The sequence below is a fragment of the Uloborus diversus genome, chromosome 5, assembly GCF_026930045.1.
Source record: "Uloborus diversus isolate 005 chromosome 5, Udiv.v.3.1, whole genome shotgun sequence".
In the NCBI taxonomy this organism is placed as follows: Eukaryota; Metazoa; Arthropoda; class Arachnida; order Araneae; family Uloboridae; genus Uloborus; species Uloborus diversus.
Genome location: NC_072735.1, coordinates 3,116,138 through 3,139,050, shown reverse-complemented (window position 1 = coordinate 3,139,050; position 22,913 = coordinate 3,116,138). Strand labels below are relative to the sequence as shown.

Genomic DNA, 22,913 nt, shown 5'->3' with positions numbered 1-22,913 from the left:
CATGAAAATAATTTAAAAATAAAAAATCCCCATGAAACTACAATTTAATTGAGAAGTTTTAGCACATTTGAGTCCAAAGCAATAGGGATAAGATGAAATTTTAAATAGTAAAATTGTTATTATTTCTCAATAAAATTATTTAAAATTACCAGAAAAAACATTTTGCAGCATATTTTGCTTATTTTTATTTGTTTGCACGCAAAAGAAACCCCCAATTCTGCGTTGTCTTTGAAAACGAAAGCACTTTTCATCGTCTACTTCCATCTTGTGAATGACCAAACATGGCGGCTACGTTTTGCACGTAGCTGAAATGCTCGATGAAAAAACGATGTTCTCCGATAAATCAACGCTCCCCCTCAGTGTTTATCCTACACTAATGCTTCCACAGCATCAAATCGCCTCCTCTTTTGTTGAGTTTGTGCACAATTCCTGCCTTCCAGGATAAGGAAATTTCTCCTTTTTCCTCAGAAATCGAAAAGTGTACAAGCGAAGTCAAAAAAACGGAGTTTTTTGGAATAAATCGGATTTTTGGAGTACGCAATAAAAATCGGAGAAACTCCGGGAAAAACGGAGCACTTGGCAGCTATGAAATACACAAATACAAAAGTGGCGACCAGCAACAGGCTCTGGGCCCAGCTAGACTGGTCCTAGTCAATTTACAATCCCCAGTGAAGATCAATGGCCCTCTTCAAACTGTCTACTACTTTGCTCATTACCACCTCTTCCGGTAAGCTGTTCCAAGGTTCCACTACCCTGCTAAAATAATAATTTTTCCTAATATCCATGTTAGCCTGAGATTTAAATAACTTAAAACAATGACCCCTTGTCCTGTTCTCATTGCTAAACTTTAGCCCCGTAACATCTTTCATTTTAATAAATTTAAACAACTGAATTGTGTCCCCTCGGTTTCTTCTTTGCTCAAGACTGTACATTTTTAGCATTCTAAGCCTGGAATTGTAGTCTAAATGAGAAATATCATTTATTAGCCTTGTATCCCCGCCTTTGAACCCTTTCCAATACACAAATATCTTTCTTAAGATAAGGAGACCAAAACTGAACAGCATACTCCAAATGGGGTCTTACCAAACTTCTATAAAAGGGCAGAAGAACTTCTTTAGATTTATTTGACATAGAATAAATAGAAAATAAGAAAAATTGAAATAGAAAATAAAAATAATAATGTTAATGACAAAGAAAAAAAACCCATTGAAATTCACTATATTTTTCAAAACATATATGAAATGTCATAAATAAAAGCAATAGAATGTAGTTATAGCTTTTAGCAAGAGCATAAGAGGAAAATATTTAAAATCTAAAAATTAATTTAAACAATAAAAAAATTAATTTCAGGACTAAGGTATTCTTATTTCTAACCAGCTGTATCCACTCGGCCATGCTTATGCTAAGATTTGAAAATGATTCTATTAAGCTAATAAAAATCTCCTCCCTAAGTTATAAAAATTAATTAATTGAATAGTTTTAAAAAAACTTTTGTGCTAGTTAAAATGCAGATAGCTTTTAAACCAAGCTCCAAGCATATTACATGTATACTGCTGTGCTAAGTGCAAAAGTGGTATCTGCAGTGCAGCTCAAAATGAGAAATTCATGATTAAAGTTTTACAACACGTTTCTTTGATTTGTGACTTAATTAAATGTTCAACTCGCGGTAGTTGTTCGGCAAATAACTTATCTAACCTACTTAAGAGCGTATTTTTGTAAAAGTCTTAATTTAAAATTAATAAATGCAGTTACGACAAATTTTCTCTTCAAAACCTTTTCATGTGCTAGGTTAATTTCACCTTAAGTGACTATTACTTAAGCATTTTTAGGGGTATCTGCACAGATACGACAAAAATAGCTTATTAAAACTCACTTAATGTATCTTTAAATAATACTCTGCTTTACTTGGACTTAGCTTCTGCTTTATTTTGTTAATACCAATCTAACGGAATCTACCTCCTGAAAAATACCATTTTTCAACATTTTGGACATTTAAAAATGTAAACCATAATAATTTTCTGTTTTATATTCAAAGAATGTATTGATTTATGTTTTATTTTCTTGATTCATTTTTACCCAGCATGAAGATGATTTTGACAGCAGACAATACTTAAATAAAAATATAATTGGGCATAGAATGAAATGGAATGCATTTTTTTTTTCTTTTTTTCCCATTAAAGAATTAGATAAGAACATTTTGAATGCATTTCATTTTTAAGAATTTGCTTTTTAAATAAAAATTTGAAAAAAAAAGCTGAACATTTACTTGAACATTCATCCAAAGTAGTGTTAGTTTTTATTTTCGATCTATATCAACTATTTAACGATAAATTCATTTTAGTACTCTGTTACAATAAACTGCTATGTTATTAAATATGCTGCTTTACTAAGGTATAATAGTCGTATCTACAAATTACTAAGAAAAAAATGGTAACTGCGCAGATACCACTTTAAAGGCTTAGTATTTGTCACTTACGTTCAAATTGCCTTAGCAAACTAAGCAAATTTGCAGTTACGACTTTTTTTTTAAAGCTTATTTTAATATTTCGCGTTTACAAATCGCCAAAAAACTTGAGATTTAGGCAAATTAAATTACTAACTTTCACCTGGTGACAATAACTCAAATTTGATAAAATGTGCAGATACCACATCTGTGCTTAGCACGACAGTATAGTATGGGATCCCTAATCCGGAATGCTCGGGATTATTAAGTCTATTATTAGGTCTCAATTTACGTGGTTTTGATTTATCCGGCATTTCTGTGAAACGTAACTCCCACGTAAAACGAGGGTCTACTGTAAATTATATTTTGACTAAAAATAATTTTGTACTTCTGTTCAATAGAATTTGTATTGCATACTTCTGAAAAAAAAAGAAAAAGAATCATTGTAAACTGAAAGTGGATGTTAAAAAATTTCTGCACAATTGCAGCGAAACGCGTATTAACGCATAACGCATAGCATCAAAAACAAAATTTTTTTTTTAAAGCAGAACTGAAAGTACTGTGTTTTCAACAAGTAATTGCCAAACCTGAATAATTTTCAACCTTTAAAACTGAAAAGGAAAAAAATCTTTTTGGTAAAAAATAAGTTTTTTTTCAGTATTGAAAAAGTTCTGGATTTCTGCATCCTGAAAATGGCATCTCATACTGTAAATTTTCTATTAGATATATGACAACTATCCCTTAAAGTCAGTTAAACTTTCTCTTACAAAAAGAGAGAACTAAATTTTAACAATGCATCACACTTGAACAAAACAAAAATCTGTCCTCCCATAGAAAAAAGAATTTAATTAAAATACAAATTGTAATCAGAGAACAATATTGAATAATAAAAACCATCCTCTAAAAACAAAAAATTCCGTTCTAGAAAAAATAAGAGTCTACCTTCAATCTATATTCTTTATAGTACAATAGCCTTTTAGTATAACAAAACAGTCAGATACCAGTTAAGTCTGAAAATTTTTGATATCAAATTGCAGACCAAAAACATTATGGTCAGTAGCTCAATTATTAAAATGAGTTTAGCCTAGCATTTAATTTTGAATGAAATTTCAAAACTGAAGGTGCTGTAGGGTCTCCTGATATCACATACAAACAGACATCAGTTCCTTTATGTCTAGATGATTGAAAGGGCTGAATGTCTTTCTGTTTTCTGGGACAGAATAAATATTTACTTCAATTCTATCTTAAGAATAGGTTAAAACTAATATAAGTCCTGCACAAAACATTTAAATTTTTGGGCTAGAAAGTATGATAAAGAACTCTTAAGTAGAAAAGGCACATTGTGAGAAATTTTCAAGTAAATCCACTACTTTTCGAGCTTAGCAGTTACAAACATACGAATCCTGCATTTTTATTTAAAAGATTAAAATAAAATAATGTTTTTAACTAAAGTACCTTTAGAAACGTTCTCGACAATTTGCTTGAGATCTGTTACTAATTTTTTCATTTTTGAGTAGTTTTCCTAAAAATTGAAAAATAATAATAATGAGCAATATGAAATAATAGTTGAACTTTTCAAATAATATATTGAAAACAAGAAATTCAATACTATCTGAATTTTTCTTTATTTGATTAAAATTATTTTTGGTTCAATGTTAAAAAATTAAATTGAGAGCAATCTATTATATAGATATAACGACACCTTTCACTTAAACTTTCTTTCATTCAGTTTTGTCAATATAAATTTGGTGTACTACATACATTAATGAAAAAAAATATACATCATGTTTTACATTTAGAATTTTTTTTAATTGGTCACATCCGCAACATCGTGGACATGACTAATCGACGACCAGTGGCATACACCTAGAAACACAACAGCTTGCATGAGAGTGAATAAAAAAAATGTTACGTAGGTATCATACTATGAACTATAATTGGGGCAAATCTAATGGGGCATAATGACAGCATACCAAATGGTGTGATTAGCAGAGCCCGATTAAGATACCAAAAAGAACAAATACTTTCTCGACCCCCCCCCAGTCAAACCTTACAGCTTTAGCCATTAGCTAAAATAATAATAGCATTTTGGAGACCCCTAAACAGCAGGGGTCCTAGCCCAAGGCTTATTCAGCAATCATACCCTGGTGATTAGGGATATATGTAACCTTCACAGTGCTGCCAAGATAGCTTTGCTCATTCTTTATACAGTTGTATGATTTGTGTTGAGTTGACAACAATTGAAAACTACAAGATTTACTATAAGCTAACCAGCATATTGGAACTGCAAGCAGATCTATTCAGATCCGTTCACGATCTATCTTTTCCCTATCCTGAACTACATACTAACTCCATCATTATAGTTTACCAAGAGCAGATTCAATAAAACTCATAATAATAATACTTTAGGGCTACTAAACTTTATTTGGTCTTGCCAATCTTGCCGGAATAAAACGCAAATTGCTGAAAATTTGGGGATTGCTTCAAAATCTCACTAGCCAAAATATTCTCCATAATTATGAGTCTACTTTTAAACTTCAAATGCAATCTGCTGAATAAATGCAAAAATAATTTTGCAACTAATTATATGTTTACTAGAGGACCCGACAGATGTTGTTCTGTTCAAACTTTGTAAATTGAAAATTTTCAATAAACTATCAAGTGTTTGAACCTTTTAGTTGACAAAAGTAAGTAAAAAGAAAATGTTTTAAGCTGCTTGGTGTCAGAATGCATACATTTATTACAACTTGATTTATATGCCCACTGAGCAGCTGTTTTATTTCCTATTTTTTCTTGTGTACTTGAAAGACCTTTATAAAATTTATGATTTATTCCTTCAGCCATACTCAAAGGATAAAAATTGTCCTCAGATATTAAGTGTAAAAACTAACTACCCATCTAAAACAAACGGCAAATCCCGCTGAAACGTCCCCCATATGAAAAAGAATAAAACAATCGAAAGGATATCATTTGAAAAAATGATAAAGGTAAAAACAGTTCACTGAATAAGTGAAAACCACTCCCCCTCTGCCCCCTCCCCCCCCCCCCCCCCGATATAAAATAAGCATTCAACTTACATGACTAAACTCTTTAAAAATCAAAAAACAATTCTTTGCAATTAATTTTTTTTTGCGTAATAAACAAAAGATACTAAATTACATTAACAGTAGCTTCAAAATGCAAACAAATAATCCCGCAACCCTATTGTTTATGGTCAAAGTCGCCAAGCCACTACGTTACTGTAATCCATCCGATCAATGAGTGAAGCGAATTCCGACCGATTAGCAGTCCGATCTTTTGAACGAGAACTTTTAAATCCCGCTCTCTCCCTGAGCATTCTCACTTGCTATCTTTCTCTGCGTACTTGAATGATCTTCATATATTGCCAAATCTGTTCTACCTGCCAAAGATAAAAATTTTCCACTGCACTGATCTTTTGCGTACAGAACTACCCTGTCGTAATTTATCTGGACGAAAATAAAATTTGTTTCGGGTTTAAATTCCACCGTCTTTTCCTTTAATAATGTACTGATTAGTTTGATAATCCTTAAAGTATTCTTGCCATTGGTGTCAAAACTCGTATGGATTTGTGAGCCTAGAAACAAATGTTGCTAGGTACAGTACTTTTGGTTAGTGAAAGAAACCTGATTTCTTCCAATACTTGACTTTAAAACAGTAGGATTTACAAAAAGCAGAGCTGGCTTTCTTATTGCCGTTTGGCAACGGGTTAAATATTTATTTCAGTTCTTGCTCAACAATAGGTTAAAATAAATATTAATGATTTGGGAGATATAACCATCCAATGTTTAAATTAATTAATTAAGAAAAAAGTTTCCGATTCGATTCATCGCACTTCTATAAACCATGCTTGCCACAACTTAATTACACACAAAAAATTTGATCAAAATCGGTCCAGCCGTTTAAAAGCCTTATGGTGACAGACGTCCGTAACAGTGATAAAATAAAACTCTACACCTCAGGTAAAATAAATAAATATTAAAAGTTAGCGACATATTTAGAGTCACCCTTTCCAAACGTTTGGCAGGAACTTGAAATGAAATAGCCATCACCTGATAATCGGATGAATTTCTGTCGGGCTCCGTACCAATGACTGAGAAACTGTCTGTAAAGCATGTTCGTGACAAATTGAAAGAATTTACGAATCTATTCGCTTTAAACTTAGCAATATTCTTTATAAGATTTGCTTGAAATCTCCGTTCAAATATCGAATGTATGTTTAATTTTGAAAACATTTTTGCAAATTTTCTTTGTTTACATATTTTACAGACACGGTCAAAGTCAAACGCTCGCAACAATTTCATCAATCGTTGTAGGTCACGTGGTATCGTCGTTGTGGTTGCTTAGTTTTTATTTCTATTATATCAAAATTAAAGTGACTTTTTGAATGAAAAAACTTTTTTTATTTGTTATTCAAGTTACGGTGGGCTAAATGATAGACCTAAAGTCAGAGTAACATCCACCAGTGTCATCTTCCTATCACAATTAGCGCATCCCAAGCAGTACAACAAAAATACTTCATTGTGAATTTTTCATGATTATTTTTGCAAGAACACTAAATGGGAAAATTATTTCAATTGTTTAATGGAAAAATAAAGTACAGTATCTCTATAGAGAAGAAAGCGTCAGGCTTCAACATTTGCCTATTTTTAGTATGGAATCCGTTTCTTCAAATAGCTTCAAAACTTATTTCTGCAGATATTGAGCAAATGTGCTTTATCTTACCACGGAAGTAGTGATGTATACGCGAATATGCAAATCCCAAATGCGTTATCTGATAACCGCGCCCCCAATGATTGAAACGCGAAATAAAAACTGCATAATAGATGGCGCTACTACATGTTCTCTTCTTGCTGTTGGAAGTATCAAGTTTCATTTCAATCGCTTCATGTAACTAATTTTACACGTAGTCAGGAGTGCTGAATATAACATAGGGTCCATTTTATTTAGAAGATCTGAACCGTTCGAATTTTGATTTTAAGACCCAAAAATAGCTTAAAGTTTTTAAAATGACCCAACCCTAACAACACAAGGATATCCTTAGAGACTCCTGCGGATATCATTTTCAGGATGATCTGACATCCGCTGGCAGTCCGATAATGCTCCTACACCTGTCGTAACTTTGTCAAAAAGTACACTCCTGTTGTCATCCACAAGACATCCTGCATCTGACACTTGTTGGATAGTAATAGGACAATTTTAGGATGCACGGAACACCTCTTTTTCCAAAAACTATCCTTAAGGATGTCTTTTGGACAATTTTAATCCAGAAATAATCCCAGCGGTATCTTATAATACAGTTTCTGGATGACTATTGATCCAAAAACTCTCCTACTGATACCTTATAATACAGCTTCTGGATAATCCAGAAAGTTTCCTATACGAATCTTATAATATAGTTTCTGGATAATCATTTTCATCCTAGTCCAGAAACGATCCTATTGGTATCTTATTATACAGTTTCTGGATGACTGTTGATCCAGAAACTGTCCCACTGATAACTTGATGTCAATCAACATATTTAACAACAAGTAATTACAACGTTAGCAAAAATTTTTAAACACCACATAATTAAGATATTAGTAAGTACAGTGAATGTCGAAAAAATTTACTTACTTACTTTTTTTCATGCCCAACTGAAGTAGTAGATACCAGCAAAGTTTCAACATTGAAGAGAATTTAATTACAATTTCTCATCAAAGTCGTAGCTCAACTAGTATTGTTCTTTGCTTTCTCTTCTTCATGGTTTCTTCAAAACGATGAAGAAACATAGTGTTTATCCTATTTTCTTTACTTAACAATTCATCAGTAAAAAAAACATTCGCCCAAACAAATGTAAACTTAAGAAATATCCGTCCGCAAGAAAATACAAATTCATAACAAATCTAAAAAAGGTTCCAAACTGAAAAATAGTAGTTTATTCTCCATTAAACAATAAAACCAAAGCAAATAAGTAACTTTTAACTAACTTTCAGACATTTAGGATTTCAACGGATCGCGGTCACCACGTGCAGTCAAAAATGCGGAGATCGGAAATGGCGTTGCAATAACTAATACACGCATGCGCGAAAATTCGCTCGTTCCAGGAGAACTCCGGAGAAAGAGTGTTATGGGAGTATTCCTGCCACTGTTACCCGTTGGACTCCTAAAGGAGTCAGTTGTAGGATCGTCCTATCATTGGAGCTTTGGGATTAATTTCGGTCATCCAGAGGATGGCTGTGGTTGTCTGGGAAAATACTTATGGTGTCGTCTCGTTTTTCATTTCATTCAAAAGCCCGTGAAAAAATACCCCCCAGAGATAAATTTCATCTCTGATGAAAACAAATGAATATTTTTTTTTTTTTTTTTTGCGAACCCATTTTTTACAAGCACTGGTTATAACAAGCAAAATCGTTGTTCCTTCACTCTCGGTCTAAACGAGTTCGACTGCTCCTATAAAAGCCCAATCACACACACACAGACACACTAAACAATTTTTCTATAATACATCACTAAGAAACCCAAGTAACATAAATCACGTTACATCACGTTGCTCTGAATCGTTGACATTACGTTACTGGTAACGTTGATAGAGCGAAAATATGTCTCGTTGCAAAACGCAAAAGCAACGGTTTTAGTAACGTTACATCAACGGTTTCAGTAACGTTACATCAACAATTTTTGAAGCGTTACATCAACCTTTATTTATCACGTTACATCACGTTGCTTTTAAACGTTGTATTAAGATTTTTTTTTTTTTTCAAAGCTTGAATAAAGTTTTTTTTTCTTGGTGAGAATGGAGGTGGGTTCATTGAACCCTTAATTTTTGATACAGTAAGTATTCTGTATTTTTTGTTAATGCAATTAGTGTTAATATACTTTTATAAAATCTTTGTTTTTTTTCTTTTTTTTAATTTATAAAATGTCTCATTCCGTTTAAAGGCGTTCGAGCATTCTCGCTTCATTCACAATATTTTGTAAGAGCACTCCTGACATTTAAAAATAAACAGAGCATAACATAGCATAGCAGAATTTACATCAATTAATAGTCAAAATTAACGATATTACTGAAAATTAAATAAAAACTTTTTTCATAAATAAATCCTTAAAAAAATATTATTATTACTAAAGAACTCCAGAAATATTTTTCGAAAGGCATGAAAGTTTTAAAAAAATCCTCTTACTTCAGTGCTTTAACTAAAATTTGAAGTATTATTACTGAAGATAATTTCAGTTATATGACAAAATTTTTTTCAAAAAATTGCTATAATTATTTCGTCAAAATCATTCTGCAAAAAGCCGATTAAATGAGTAAAAAGTGGTATCATTTATCGCTTTTATAGCTTATTAATGGAACATATCCCCAAGCTTCAGCATTTTTTTAAGAAATCAATGAATAAATACTCAAATAAAAACATCTAACATTATTCTTTCAAAATATTATAAATAAAAGTACGGTGGGAAAAATACTCAAACTCCGACCAACGGCAGTTCATTAACATCATAAAAATATGTAATAACACTTTTTTTAAATTAAATAAGCATATCAACAATAATACACTGACAATAATACAAAGTACTTACCGCTAAAAGTGATGAGAGATCGCGATTGCGAAGCTGCAAACAATGGCGGCATAGCAAGCCAGAAGTTGTTTACTGAAAATGGCCACTAGGATTCGGAGGTTGCCGAAGACGAGGCAAGGTGCAACGAAAAGTAACGATAAGTAACGTTTCTTTTGCAACTGTTTGTCAACGTTACAAATTTAAGAAATTTGCAACGTGATGTAACGTTTCAAAATTACGCTTTTTGTAACGAATCGATAAAGCAACGTGATATCACGTTGTGTGGGAAACGGTAACGACGTTTCAACTAATTGCAACGTGATATAACGATGACGTAACGTTTCAGTGTTACTTGGGAATGGTTGACGTATTTGATGTATAGAGTTATTTATTATATTAATAAAATCCCACCAAAAATATTAGGGGTGTGGGGACCCCTGGCATGCTTGTGAATCCGCTTATGAACTAAACAAGTCGCCTGATCGGTAAGACATTAAACTTGGGACCGGATGGTCTTGGGTTCGATCGTCGCTGGTGGAGGATCCACCGTCGTCATTAATGGTGACTGGGCGACGTTAAATATGCTAGTGGTCACAATGTCCTCCAAGTGAAACGATACCTCTAGGGGTGCCAGAGACCAGAAAGTTATTCGTCTCCTGGCCTGGTTCTAAATTCTCGAATTCTCCATAGATGGCACCACCATCTATTGTGTTGTTTTCTGAAGGCAAGGCGCCTGGCACGCAGTCCTTCATTGTTTGAGGACCAGAGGTCCCTTCGATAGTTGATAGTTGAACTAAACAAGGAATTATTGTATATGCAAATTACGTAACGCAATACAATTACTATGCATCTTCATATGTAGTAATAATATCCTAATTTTTTGAGAATTTTCAAATTTATCATAAGTTATAAGAAACAATATATCAATGCTTTGTATTAAAAACCTTCCAGGGCTGTAGCTAATAGGCATTCATATTAAGGTAGGGCACTACACTTGCGTGCAGGGCACCCAGGAATTTTGTTATTTGAGAGAGTTTCACGCATCTTAATGATAGCCCATGGCGCTCACTATGTTGAAAATGGTGTGACTTTAACCACCCTTCTTTTTTTTTTTTCAAGCGCACCTATACAGAAAGAGAGACAGAGCAGCCCTTTTAGGATGGGGTTATTACCAGAGTTACAAGCATATAAATCAGCGAGAATTGCGTTGTGAATTAAATGAGGGAAAAAAGGATTAGCAATATGAACTTAGACCTAAAGTAATATTCGTGCAAAAACTGGGGCATGGAAACTCTGCATACGTAAATTATCGAAATTTTAGAAATAAAAACGCAATTTTGGACAAAATCTTTGGTGCTGTTAGAGGGAAGGGATGTTCAGAGGTCATTCCGGGCAAATGTGTCAAAATTAAAGTCACGCGCAGTTGTAGAACATCTTTGCATGGTAACCAGGTGCGTTCACATGATTTAAGGGAGGGGTTTTGGTATTGGTGGGTGGATTTTGGAAGGGTTTTGGTTTCTTCACTCTTTTGCACTGTCAGGAAAACACGCGAGAATGCCAAATAATTCATTTCTGTTTAATGGTCACATGAAGGGGCGTAGCAGGGAGAGGGGGGGGGGGTTAAATCCATAAAGCCTTGTTTTGGAATGACCAATCCTAGTACGGTATTTTATATACATGTAAGGATTGTTAGGGGTCCCTCTCTCCGGAATGTATTTTTTTGCTGTGCTAGTGACCACAATATTCATTCATTTTACAGCTTACTTCGATTCAAACTTTATTATCTGTTTACTGCACCGTATATTGCAACAAGTATTAAAAAAATTTCAATTTCTTTAGTGACATATGTAAATCAGACTTGATGCTCTCAGATAACGCTTAAGGTGGTCCGGGACACATTTTGAAAAAAATTTTATTACATACTTAACAGTTTTGAATTTTTTTACACTGATTCACCATCTAATTAATAAGCAAAATTACAACATAAATATGAAAAAAAAAATTTATTTAGGTTTAATTTTTTTTTAATGGGGTTGCTTTAAATTGCTATAACTCAAAATATTGTTGATCAATTTTCAATTTTTTTTCAAAAAAGTATGCACGAATATCTAAGCTTTAATTTTTGTTCGGCGATTTTAAAAATATTGATTTAATAAAAAATAAGAAATATTTGAAGAAAAATTTCGAAAAATTCGAGATACTTTTTTTTAAAAAAAATTATATTTTTTGCAGTAAATGTTTTTTTTTTTTTTCAAAATCGTCGAATAAAAATTAAAGTAAACTGTTTGAAAAAGACATGCTCCAAATTTCATTACTTTATCTTCATTGGTTCCTGACTTATAAGAGTTTGAATGCAAGAAATCGGGAAAAATTGCATCATGGAGAAAAACGCGTTTAAAGTTTTAAAGCTAAATACACATTAGTTAGGTGCGGGCAACAAAAATAATTACATCTTTTGTTCTAATAAAGATATAAACACGATTCAAACGTCCTTTTAAGCAGAAAAAACAGAATAATTTTTTAAATAATAATAAATAAAAAAAATTTTGCAAAAGTTGACGATTTTTGTGTCCCGGACCCCCTTAACAAACAAAACACGAAGGAATTCATTGCAGATGATGCTTCTTCATAGGAAAAACACTCATCTTTTCTTTTTGTGAAATGCTAAAGTTTTCTTATAAGGTGCTTGACAAGCTCCTTATAAAAAGCAATATTAAATGCAGTTTGTGCTTTGTATTGACACATCGTTCAAATGGTTCTTCCAACTCTGTTTTTCCACCTCTGTTATGTATGACTTTAGTTGATGAAGCAAAGACAATCGTAAACTGCAGCAAAAAAATTTGTTTAATGTTTTTTTTCTCTTCTTTTTTTAAAGCGTTTATCCTTTGGGAAGGGATTGAAAACCTAAAAGCCATCTTTTAGTCACGGCCGTGCTTAGGAGTTTTTACTTTTTCAGGAGGAACACATTCATCATCTGCAAAACCAAGCAAATAACAAGTGATCTCTGTGATTTCGGTCATGAAAATATTAACAGGGCACTGCAATTTAAAAAATTCTTTAATTATATGCCAAAAGAAGTCTGTTCGTTTAAATAATTATGTAAAGTTTGTGTTTCGAAGTGCAATGTTTTGAAAATGCAACAGAAAGCAATGCAAAAAGAGTAAACTTGTTTTTTTTTTAAGTAAGAAATTTTATAGTTTGCTATTTTTTTGTTATTGGAATAACAAAAGAAATATAAATGTGGTAAGAATAATTTGAAACTAAGAACTATAGAAGATTCATTTACTCATGTACAACTTTCAGTAACCATAATATTAAACGAAATAACTTCGCCTTATAAAAGTAGTTAAACACAGGGATTCAAGTGAAACACGGCCGATCGCAATGCACCGATGCGATCGCTATTTCCCCAATTTGAATTCAAGTGTAACATTGCGATTGTCTTCAGTCCCGATTCCCTCGCAAAATTTGCAATTGCTCTCGAGCTCTTGTAAGTCTGGAAAATCTCTCGCAAGTGCAGAAAAACATCAATGGCGTCTGTTTTGAATGCAAAGTTGATTTTAGAATTAATGGAATGTTATTGTTGAAAATTTTCAATTCTAAATTGGCAACTCAATGCAAGACTCGTTTTTTTGTTTACCATAGCATTTTTGCAGTAGCCTTCATTTTACATTGGAAGTAAAATTGGTTTTATTTACTTAAAATATGCGATACTTCTTCAATTTAACATTGTTTTCATCCACAAATGCAGTACTTATTTTAATTATGACTTAATACTTGATGGCATAATATTCTGCATAGTCATTATACTACTTCGTCGTTTCGAAGAAATCAACGGAATTTTTTTCCGGCTGAACAACAATACAAGTTGAATTACGACTGTGATGAGGAATTATAATTAAATTCTCTTCATTGTTGTAATTTTACTAGTTAGTACTATACTAGTTGAGAAAGGAAAAGAAAAGGGATTGTTGAAAGTGAGTAAATTTGTTTAATGTTCACTATCTTACTAATATAAAATCTCAATTCTAGGCTAGTATTTTTCAATTATTTGCTAAAATTGCATTTACTTGCGCATTATGGTACAATAACAAAATGCATCAAACTTAGCTACATGGCCCCGGCATAAGTTCCTACTATGACATGTATTGTACTCCCATCAAAAGGTAAATTGTGAAAGTCTGAAAACTGGTAAATGTCGACACTAGTCGGTGCATATCAACATACACATACCAAAGGCATCGGTGATATACTTAATATTTCTGGTGAATCGTCAGTAAAAGTCGACATTCTTTAATTTTGGTGTTTTGCAGTAACATATATGTACTGCATATCCATGAAAAAAAAAAAGTAATTGGCAGAAACATTTCGCTGTAAATAAATGAAGATTCAAATCCTGTTGTTTTTTTTTTTCCAATGAGGAAAAAAATAATGGCAATACTTCACAAAGGTGCATATGCAAAACGTAGTCAGACAAGGGGGGCAAATTTCGAATTCAGTCGTTCAATACTGGTTTGGGAGGGGGTGATAGTGAAAAGCGAGCAGTGCCAGATGTTTAATTTTTCTGTAATTTTTATATGTCTGTGGCAAATGTTGAAACTGATGCCCTCACTAGTGATGGGCATTATCGAGACCTTTTGATAATCAATATCTTTCCAAATCGAGTACTTGAGCGATTGATAAACCAGATCTTTTGAAATCGAGAACTCCAGCTGAGTCAATCAATAACCAAGAATTCGTGACAATAAGAGTTCTCAAGTGATTCGATTATGCCCATCACTAGTCCTTACCCGTCTACCTTCAAGGTTTTATATCAAGTTTGAACAAATTTGAAGAAAATAATTATGGTGAATTTTGCCGCCTTTCAGAAGTTGCCACCTGTAGCAAGGGCTTGCTCCCATATATGTAGTACAGTCCAACTCACTAAAAACAAGCGCAAAGAGACTGCAGCATTTGCTTGTTATATATACCAGAGTGCTCGTAAAAAAAAGGGTTTGTGGAAAAAATCATAAAAATTTATACATACTGAGTTATTTTTATATTTCAATATAACACCAAAGTTAGCTATTTTCTTTGAACTGTCTTATTTCTCTCTTTCTTGTTATTTTTTCAAGGATTTCATGATATGAAGAACATCGCCAATGGCATCTGCGGCTTAAAATAGTTTAACTTTTTTCTGCACTTTAGAAACTATTGAATACTGTAAGCCCCGCTTAATCGGGTAACGGATAAACGAATAACCCGTTTATACGAATAAAACCTCCTGGAACCGAATATTTCCCCATAGATGCAATACTAAAGATCCCCGCTTAGTCGAATAATTTCCCTGGATAATCGAAAAATATTAATCAGCTTTCACAAACAATTTTGATGAGAAACGTTTTGAATTCATTAGAAAAAAATTAAGTATGAACACTTATTGTTTGCATTCGACGAACCTCACCGGTCGACCGGTGAGTAACGGGTTACTAACCGTAACGTTCTATCATCTTTCGGTTACCATTTTAAGCTGATGATTGGTTGATTAAAGCACATGATCGGTTAACTGGTTGAGTCGGTTGCAAGAAAGCATCGAGTTAAACTTTAAAGTAATATTTATTGCCAACTATCTTTACATTAAGAAAAATAGTGCAGTCGATAACCTGATTAAATAACACAAATAAATATTGTACACAATTTAGACGATGATAAATTGACAAATATTTAAAGTAAGATACGGTAGACAAGGAGGGGGAAAAGGGTGTCAGAAAGTGTTCCCAGAAGATCTTGAGCGAGCAATCGCCTATTATGGAATTTTTCAAAAAACAATGTTGTTCTGAAAAAAAAAGTGCCAAAAATAAAGATTTCATTACTGAAGTTGTAAGCTACTTTTCATAATTTTCATACGTGCTTGTAATATACTTGTTTATATAAGAAATTATTTTGTTGTTTATTTAGCTTATTTCTAAAACTTAAGAAATAACACTAATTATTTCCCTTAAAAACTTGTTTTTTATTATTATGTTTTAAGACAAGTTGTAAATTTAAAAAGATAAATAAAATTTCCCCGCTTAATCAAATAATATTTCTTGGAACCGACGATATTCGATTAAGCCGGTCTGACAGTATGTCCAAGGCTTAAGGCTTAGAGCTACAATATCCTTGGAAGTATATCTCGGAAATGATTTAACATTCGCTTCAACAATTTCTAAATCCTCCTAAACTCCACAAATTTTTTTTAAAAAGGCTGTGTCACTTTTTCTCAGGATTTATGTCTTTTTTTTTTTAATTTAAAATGTTAATGAAATTTTTCGAGAAATAGAATAATGTTTTCTGCAGTGGAAATTGACAGAAATTTTATGACTGACAAAAATATTGCTCGCTTAAAGCGGGGTTTGCTCGATAAGGTGAGTTACGCTCTTATAGGCCAGCCAAAGTACCAGCCAAAGCTTTTTGATTCCCTCGCTAAATCCAAGTTCTCGTTAAAACAGGGCTCGTTATAAGCAAATTCGACTGTATTAACCAGATACACTACAAGAAATGGTTCCGTAGGTAATTTAGACCTTTTAGGAAATAGGCAAGTGCTCGAAGATGTGCAGAAACAACTTCTGCCGTAACCTCTGATAGGATGGAAACAGCATTGTATCCTCGATGGCTATGTTTTTGCCCATTTACTTCAAAATTTGCACAGTCGGTGGCTGCAGCTGAGTTTTGCATCTAGTTATATTACAACATGCTTCCTTCGCCCTGGATCCGGCACTTGATGTACAAGAGAATAACCTGCAATTGTACCAGACAGTCTGTTTATCACATCCAAAGACTGCAGTTTGGTTCTTGTTAGAACTCATCAGTCTGGAATAGTGTGAACAACCGAGCTGGAGGCAGATATCAACTCATTGGAGCTGAGAACGCCAACAAACTGGTAGACAAAGTAAATTTATCTCACCAGTGAGTGTCCGCAGCATGGTGCGGTTGACATGTGGTGGGTTATACAGCATGTAGCTCTGTAATACTACATGAAGTACATATGGCTGGTTTAAGGCCAATGTATGCCTTTACGTGCGGCAGTGATGGGAAAATTGTATTACAGCAATGCATTTGAATTTTTAAATCTCAGACTTGTTTACGCAGGGCCAACGAGAGACCATTGCAGCCTAGTCGAAAACTAGGGGTCACAGCTCAGAGTTTTATGAGGAGAGTGGGGGCTGGGGACCAAACTAACAACAGGTTCGCCTTGGCTCTCAGCTGCCCTGCTTTTACCCCAAAAGCAAACCAATTTCCACTATTACTCCGTATCCCTGAAACAGCTATAGTCTAGAGGGAAAAAGATTCCAAATTCCTAGAATTTCAAAGCTTCCAACTTGTATCTCCTAACCTAAAATCGTCCTGACACTGCAAGCCCGGTTATAAGTAAACCTTCACCTCCATATAAAAAATTTCTCGTTATGCTACAATGCCCAAAAACACCCCTTTGTGTCCATTTCCAGGGCTAGCAGGCCCCTTGTGAGCCAGCTTCAAAGTTTTTGCCTGGCACATGGCTGTCCAAAGAGAAGGATGAGCAGGGCATCCCCCGCCGGGTGGGAGTGAAGACATGACAGCGAGCTCTAAACTGAGCTTTAGCTGCATTAAAATGTATTCTTTTTACTTTTATTCAGTACTAGTGGTACCCACACGGCTTTGCCTATAGTAGAAAATTAAAAGATCATTTGGTTCGCCTTTATATTTAAATAATGTATGGTGAATTTCTCTCCAATTCGCTTGCCCATGTTACAGTTCCGCGTTATGATGATTTCGTAATTTACTATTCCACATTGTGATAATTTGTTCGGAGAAATTTTCTGAAAATTGGAATAGAAAAAGAACAAAATTGAATTTTTTAAAAATCGCTTCGAGGTGCACACCCTCATGCTACAAACTTTGCTAAATTTCATGAAAATTGGTCAAATGGTCTAGGTGCTATGCGAGTCATAGAGATCCAGACAGAGAGACTTTCAGCTTTATTATTAGTACAGATTTAATTTAAAATACTAACACATTCCTGTCTTTTTTAATAAAAGGAAAGATAACATGGTCAGTCTCTTTGGACGGCCCTGCCCCTGCTTTCCTACCCTCTGTGCGGCCTTGGTCAGCCCCGGATCTACATACTCGCAGACCCTGCAGTGTGTGTGGGGAGGGGGGCATGCCACTGAAAGTGCCCCCCCCCCCGGCGCTTAGTTGCATAGAAATTTAGTAGGCAGTTAGCCGCCGTGCTGATTTTTGACAGGGGGCCTCAAAATTGATAGATTCGGGCCCGGCCTTGGTCATACTGTGTTCTTTCATTGTTCGTATTACAGTACATGTAGGTGTAATTAGTTTTATAATTTTGTATTTGAATAAAATTTCTTTTTTGAAGCTACACTTATTTCAGGGTAACAAGAAATTAGTTTACATTTTACTGATGGAAAAACAACTGACTTCCCTTAATAACAAAGAAGATATACTGCAATCACACCTGTTTAAACGAAATCAAAGAGACCTATTATGATCTAGATGAACTAAAATAAGTAAAATACAGTAAAAATGTGTTTAGTTGAAGTAAAAAGAACTTATCTCTGCACAATGTGTATCAGCATTTCAAAACTCGATGTATCTTATCAATGTGATTATTTGTAACTATTCTAGAAATTGGCTCCAACTTTTGAATTTAAACTTGTACATAACCCAAACTATTAACAAAAACTCTCATTTTGCTTCATAAGTAAACATATTTTTACTTACTACTTGTGCAAATGTATTCAACGTAGGGAAACAAACATGTTCAAATCAAACAGATATTACAATAGGCAGTTTAAATTCAAAATTCTCTAAGTATTATTCAATTGTCGTTGTGAGAAGATTATTTGAAAATCTTTGATCCTCATCAAATTCATTCTCATCGGATGATTATCAAATCGTAATTTTCCTTTAAACATCATGCGTTTTATTCAAAACAAATACAATATGCATATGGAACATATAAAGCATTTCTTAAACGGCAACATTTTTTATCCAGTTTGCTTTCTTTTCTAACTGTAGAACTGAAAGTTGAAAAAAAAAAAAAATAGCACGGAACATATCCATTACGCGAGCGAACATGAATTCAACATCAAAACAAATATTGCATCACGATTTTAACCATCTCAAACCCAGGGAGCACAAACCTAATTCTCTCATTGGTTGACATCAGTTAATCGCTCCAAGTACATGCGATTATCATCGACCAGTAGCTCCTACCCCGACTTCTCACTTGCGATTGTCCAAATTGTTTCACTTGAATTCGACTGCCAACAGCGATTGCAAATCTCGGCGATTGCGATTGTCTTTTTTGCGATTGTGTGTGTTTCACTTGAATCCGGCCCAAAATAGCCAAAACCGCTTTGCTTTTGTTTGCTTAATGAATATCCTTATTTACTTTGAGGCTGTATTAACTTATGTGATATTTTTTCCTCCATTTATTATATATATAATTTGAGTTCCTGAAAATATTTTTTAACTGAAATTTTGAACGTGAGATATTATGATGGTATAATTCAATGGCTATCAGCTATCAATATAAACTAAAATATCTCTAAAAAATACATATATTCACTACATATTATATTATATTACTCATATAAATTTTAAAGGTAATGTAACATACCAATTAAGTATAAAAATTTGTAATATTTGTCAGATTTGTAACAGTCAAATACAATCCCCCCCCCCCAAAAAAATGGGGGTTAAATGTTCACTTTGACCTTGCCCAAATAAAAAAAAAAATATTTTACAGATGTGTAATTAAACTACCCTATTAACTTTAATTTCTGAGTATCTTTAAAAATCGAAAATTTTCATGATCAATTTGGCATTTTTTTCCTGATATTCACCCGTACACTCTTTAGCTTGTGATAAAACCATCACCTTATCTTAATTTGACGCGCTTCAATAAATCTGATAATCATTTTTTTTTACTAATCTGACGGGCTGTCCTAGACGCATTCACCAAAAAAAAAAAAAAACGCTTGCATTTGGTGTAGATACTCAACAGGATACCCTGCCTTAATCTGACGTGCTTTAGTAAATCTTCAAAAACACATTATATAGAATCTCGTACTACCAATCCTCGTAGCCGATTTTTGATAGTTCGTCATGTCAAAATCGACAGATTATATGCTTTTCGTGATGCTTGCATTGTTTCCTTTAAAATAAAAAAAATAAAAAAATTAATTAACGGCGCTCAAGAATGTCCAGACAACGTTTTTTTTTTAAACACCTTTGTAACTCTTCCACACCCTCCTCGCGTTACACTCAAATCGTCACATTTTCTAAATGTACCCTTTCTTTAGCTTGTAATTAACCCGCCTTATCTTAATCTGCCACGCTTCCATAAATCTGATGATATTTTTTTTTTCTGAGCTGACAATGTGTCCTAGACGCATTAAACAGCATAAAAAGTCAACATTTGGTGTAGGTACTCGACAGGATGTAAGGTATCTCCCATATGTTTATCTAACGCGCTCTAGTAAATCTCCAAAAACGCTTTGAGCTCCCTGCTACTATTATTAAACGCACGCAACTCTCGATAACTCGAAGTAGCAAATAAAATTTCTTCGATTTAACTGACTTGATTATAAAAACAAAAAAAAATAATAAATTCATTCTGGGTGTGGAATGATATTTCAGAATAACGGCGTAAAAATCGCATAAATCTCAACATGCAGCGCCATCTGTTGTGAAGGCGTAAAAGTAACCGACGTGCTGGTGTCTGAATCAAACGTTCTGGGAAAGAGTTTGACCAAGAATAAAAAATTTTCAATTTCATTGACATGATTATAAAAAATAAATAAATAAATAAATTTATTTGCGGTGTGGAATATTATTGAATAACGCCGTATAACAGCTATTTCTTAAAGCATGAAGATACTTTGAAGCACGTAGCACCATCTGTTGTAAAGAAGAGAAAGTAAACAAAAAGTTGGAATTTGTGCCGAAAATTGAAGCCGAAAGTTTTTGGAGAGTTAAACAGAGGTACAGTCGTCATTTAGGAGGGACCGGAGAGGGGGGGGGGGGGGGTAGGTTTGAAATATTAAATGTATTTTCATCCAAGAGGTCGTATGATTTTTTGCCCACCCCCCGTCCTCTATCCTATGTGAAAAAAAAAAAGGTTAAACCAGAGAGTAAACAGTTTTCCACTTTCAAGAGCTTCTTTTAAAATGTTTTTTTTTTATAATGATTTACAGATATACCAATGTAGAATTTACATGGAATATAAAAGACAAATATATTTTTTTAAGCAATTTAAGGTGATTTAGTACGAATTTAATCGATCCCTACGTAGTTTCACCCGATTGCTAAAAAATGAGCGTTTTATTTATTAGAGACATTGTTATAATTACTATAAAACCTTTTTAAGTTTTGTTTTTTGACGACGTGGACGGATTATAGATTACAAAGAAACTAAAGTGAATTTATTCAACAATGCTTCGCGTGTTTTCTAATAAAGGTTGTAAATATTTTATTGATGTGATGGAGAATAGGATAACGAATCCTGTAATTGGCACTTTAAGAGTTTGTCCTTAAACTTACCTCTGTTTTCATTACTTAGGAAAAAATATTCACTTGCAAATATTTTTGTATTAAAGAATGCACATCTGTGCGTCTATTTAGTTCACTAAACCAAAAATATTTGAATTGGTATTTTTATAAAAAAATATATATATATAAAGTTACCAAAATCACCAGTAATTGGCACCTGATACCTCAGTGTATGACACCTTGTGATCCAGTAATTGGCACATGTTAATAGAACTAAAAAATCACTTTATTTTTAAACTTTTAGATTACATACAAATGTTATCATCATAAGAAACATAATTAATGTTAATTTAAAGTATGTAATTTTTCATAAATTAATGTTTAATCATACATCTTGACGTTCAAAAAGTATTTTAGAGAAATAAAAATAAATTTGGAGTGTTGCATAAAAAATATCGAGATTATTGCTGTTTCATTATCGGTATGCAGTTTCGATTTTACGAATTATAGCTGTTTCCACAGAAAAAGGAACATTGACCTGATGACTCCAAGGGAAACGAGCTGATGTGTGCATCACATGACTTCCTTTTACACCAATTTAACGTTATTTCCCTATTATTGCATTTTTAATGTGATTCTCTCTGTAACTCTCTAAATATCACCAACAATGGCCACATTGAAACCAGATTTTAAAAAAAAAAATTGCTAAATTTGTCGCTAAGTTATCGACAAAACTTGGCGATCAAAGGGCTGGCGATATATCGCCAAGTGTCCGCCAAATTATAACACCACTTGAGTTTGCATCGAAATTAACAATGATTTAACTCCAAAAAGGTGCAAAAGACACCTTTAGAAACACCCGAATGCAACCAAAAAAGGAGGTGCTCAACCAAACCCTACTAGGAGTCTACGCACCAAATTTCAACTTTTTAGGACATACCGTTCTTGAGTTATGCGACATACCTATACACATACGCACATACATACGTACATACAGACGTCACGAGAAAACTCGTTGTAATTAACTCGGGAAACTTCAAAATGGATATTTCGGGCGTCTATATGTTCTTAGGTACATATGTACGTGTGGTAGGGTCGAAAAAAAAACTCAACATTCATTTGGGGGTGAGCAAAATGGACATTAAGGCCGATTTCTGAGTGAAAACTTTTTCGCGAATACAATAATTCCTTTTTTGTAAAAGGAAGTAAAAATGGGATCCTAAAAAATGAACATATTCTCAGCCGCAATGTCTGACTGATGGGAAAACATATTTGTTTTTTATTGTTTCTCTTAAAAATTTAACAGTATATTCTGTAGAATTCAAATCAATAGTAGAACTCATATAATATACGTAGTTGCTGCAAACGTATCAGAAATCAAACTAGTGACATATTACAC

At 33.4% G+C, this 22,913-nt stretch overlaps 1 protein-coding gene across 1 annotated transcript in view; it reads right to left on the bottom strand.

Moving 5' to 3' along the window:
• Positions 1-6,736, bottom strand: part of LOC129222240 (methylcrotonoyl-CoA carboxylase beta chain, mitochondrial-like) — a 68,130-nt gene extending 61,394 nt beyond the window's left edge. The window contains exons 1-2 of the mRNA XM_054856720.1: positions 6,514-6,736; positions 3,899-3,965 (exon numbers count right to left, since the gene is read on the bottom strand). Of these exons, the coding sequence (XP_054712695.1) occupies positions 3,899-3,965; positions 6,514-6,696 (250 nt within the window). The 5' untranslated portion in view covers positions 6,697-6,736. The remainder of the gene's footprint in view (positions 1-3,898; positions 3,966-6,513) is intronic.
• Positions 6,737-22,913: the final 16,177 nt, after the last annotated feature.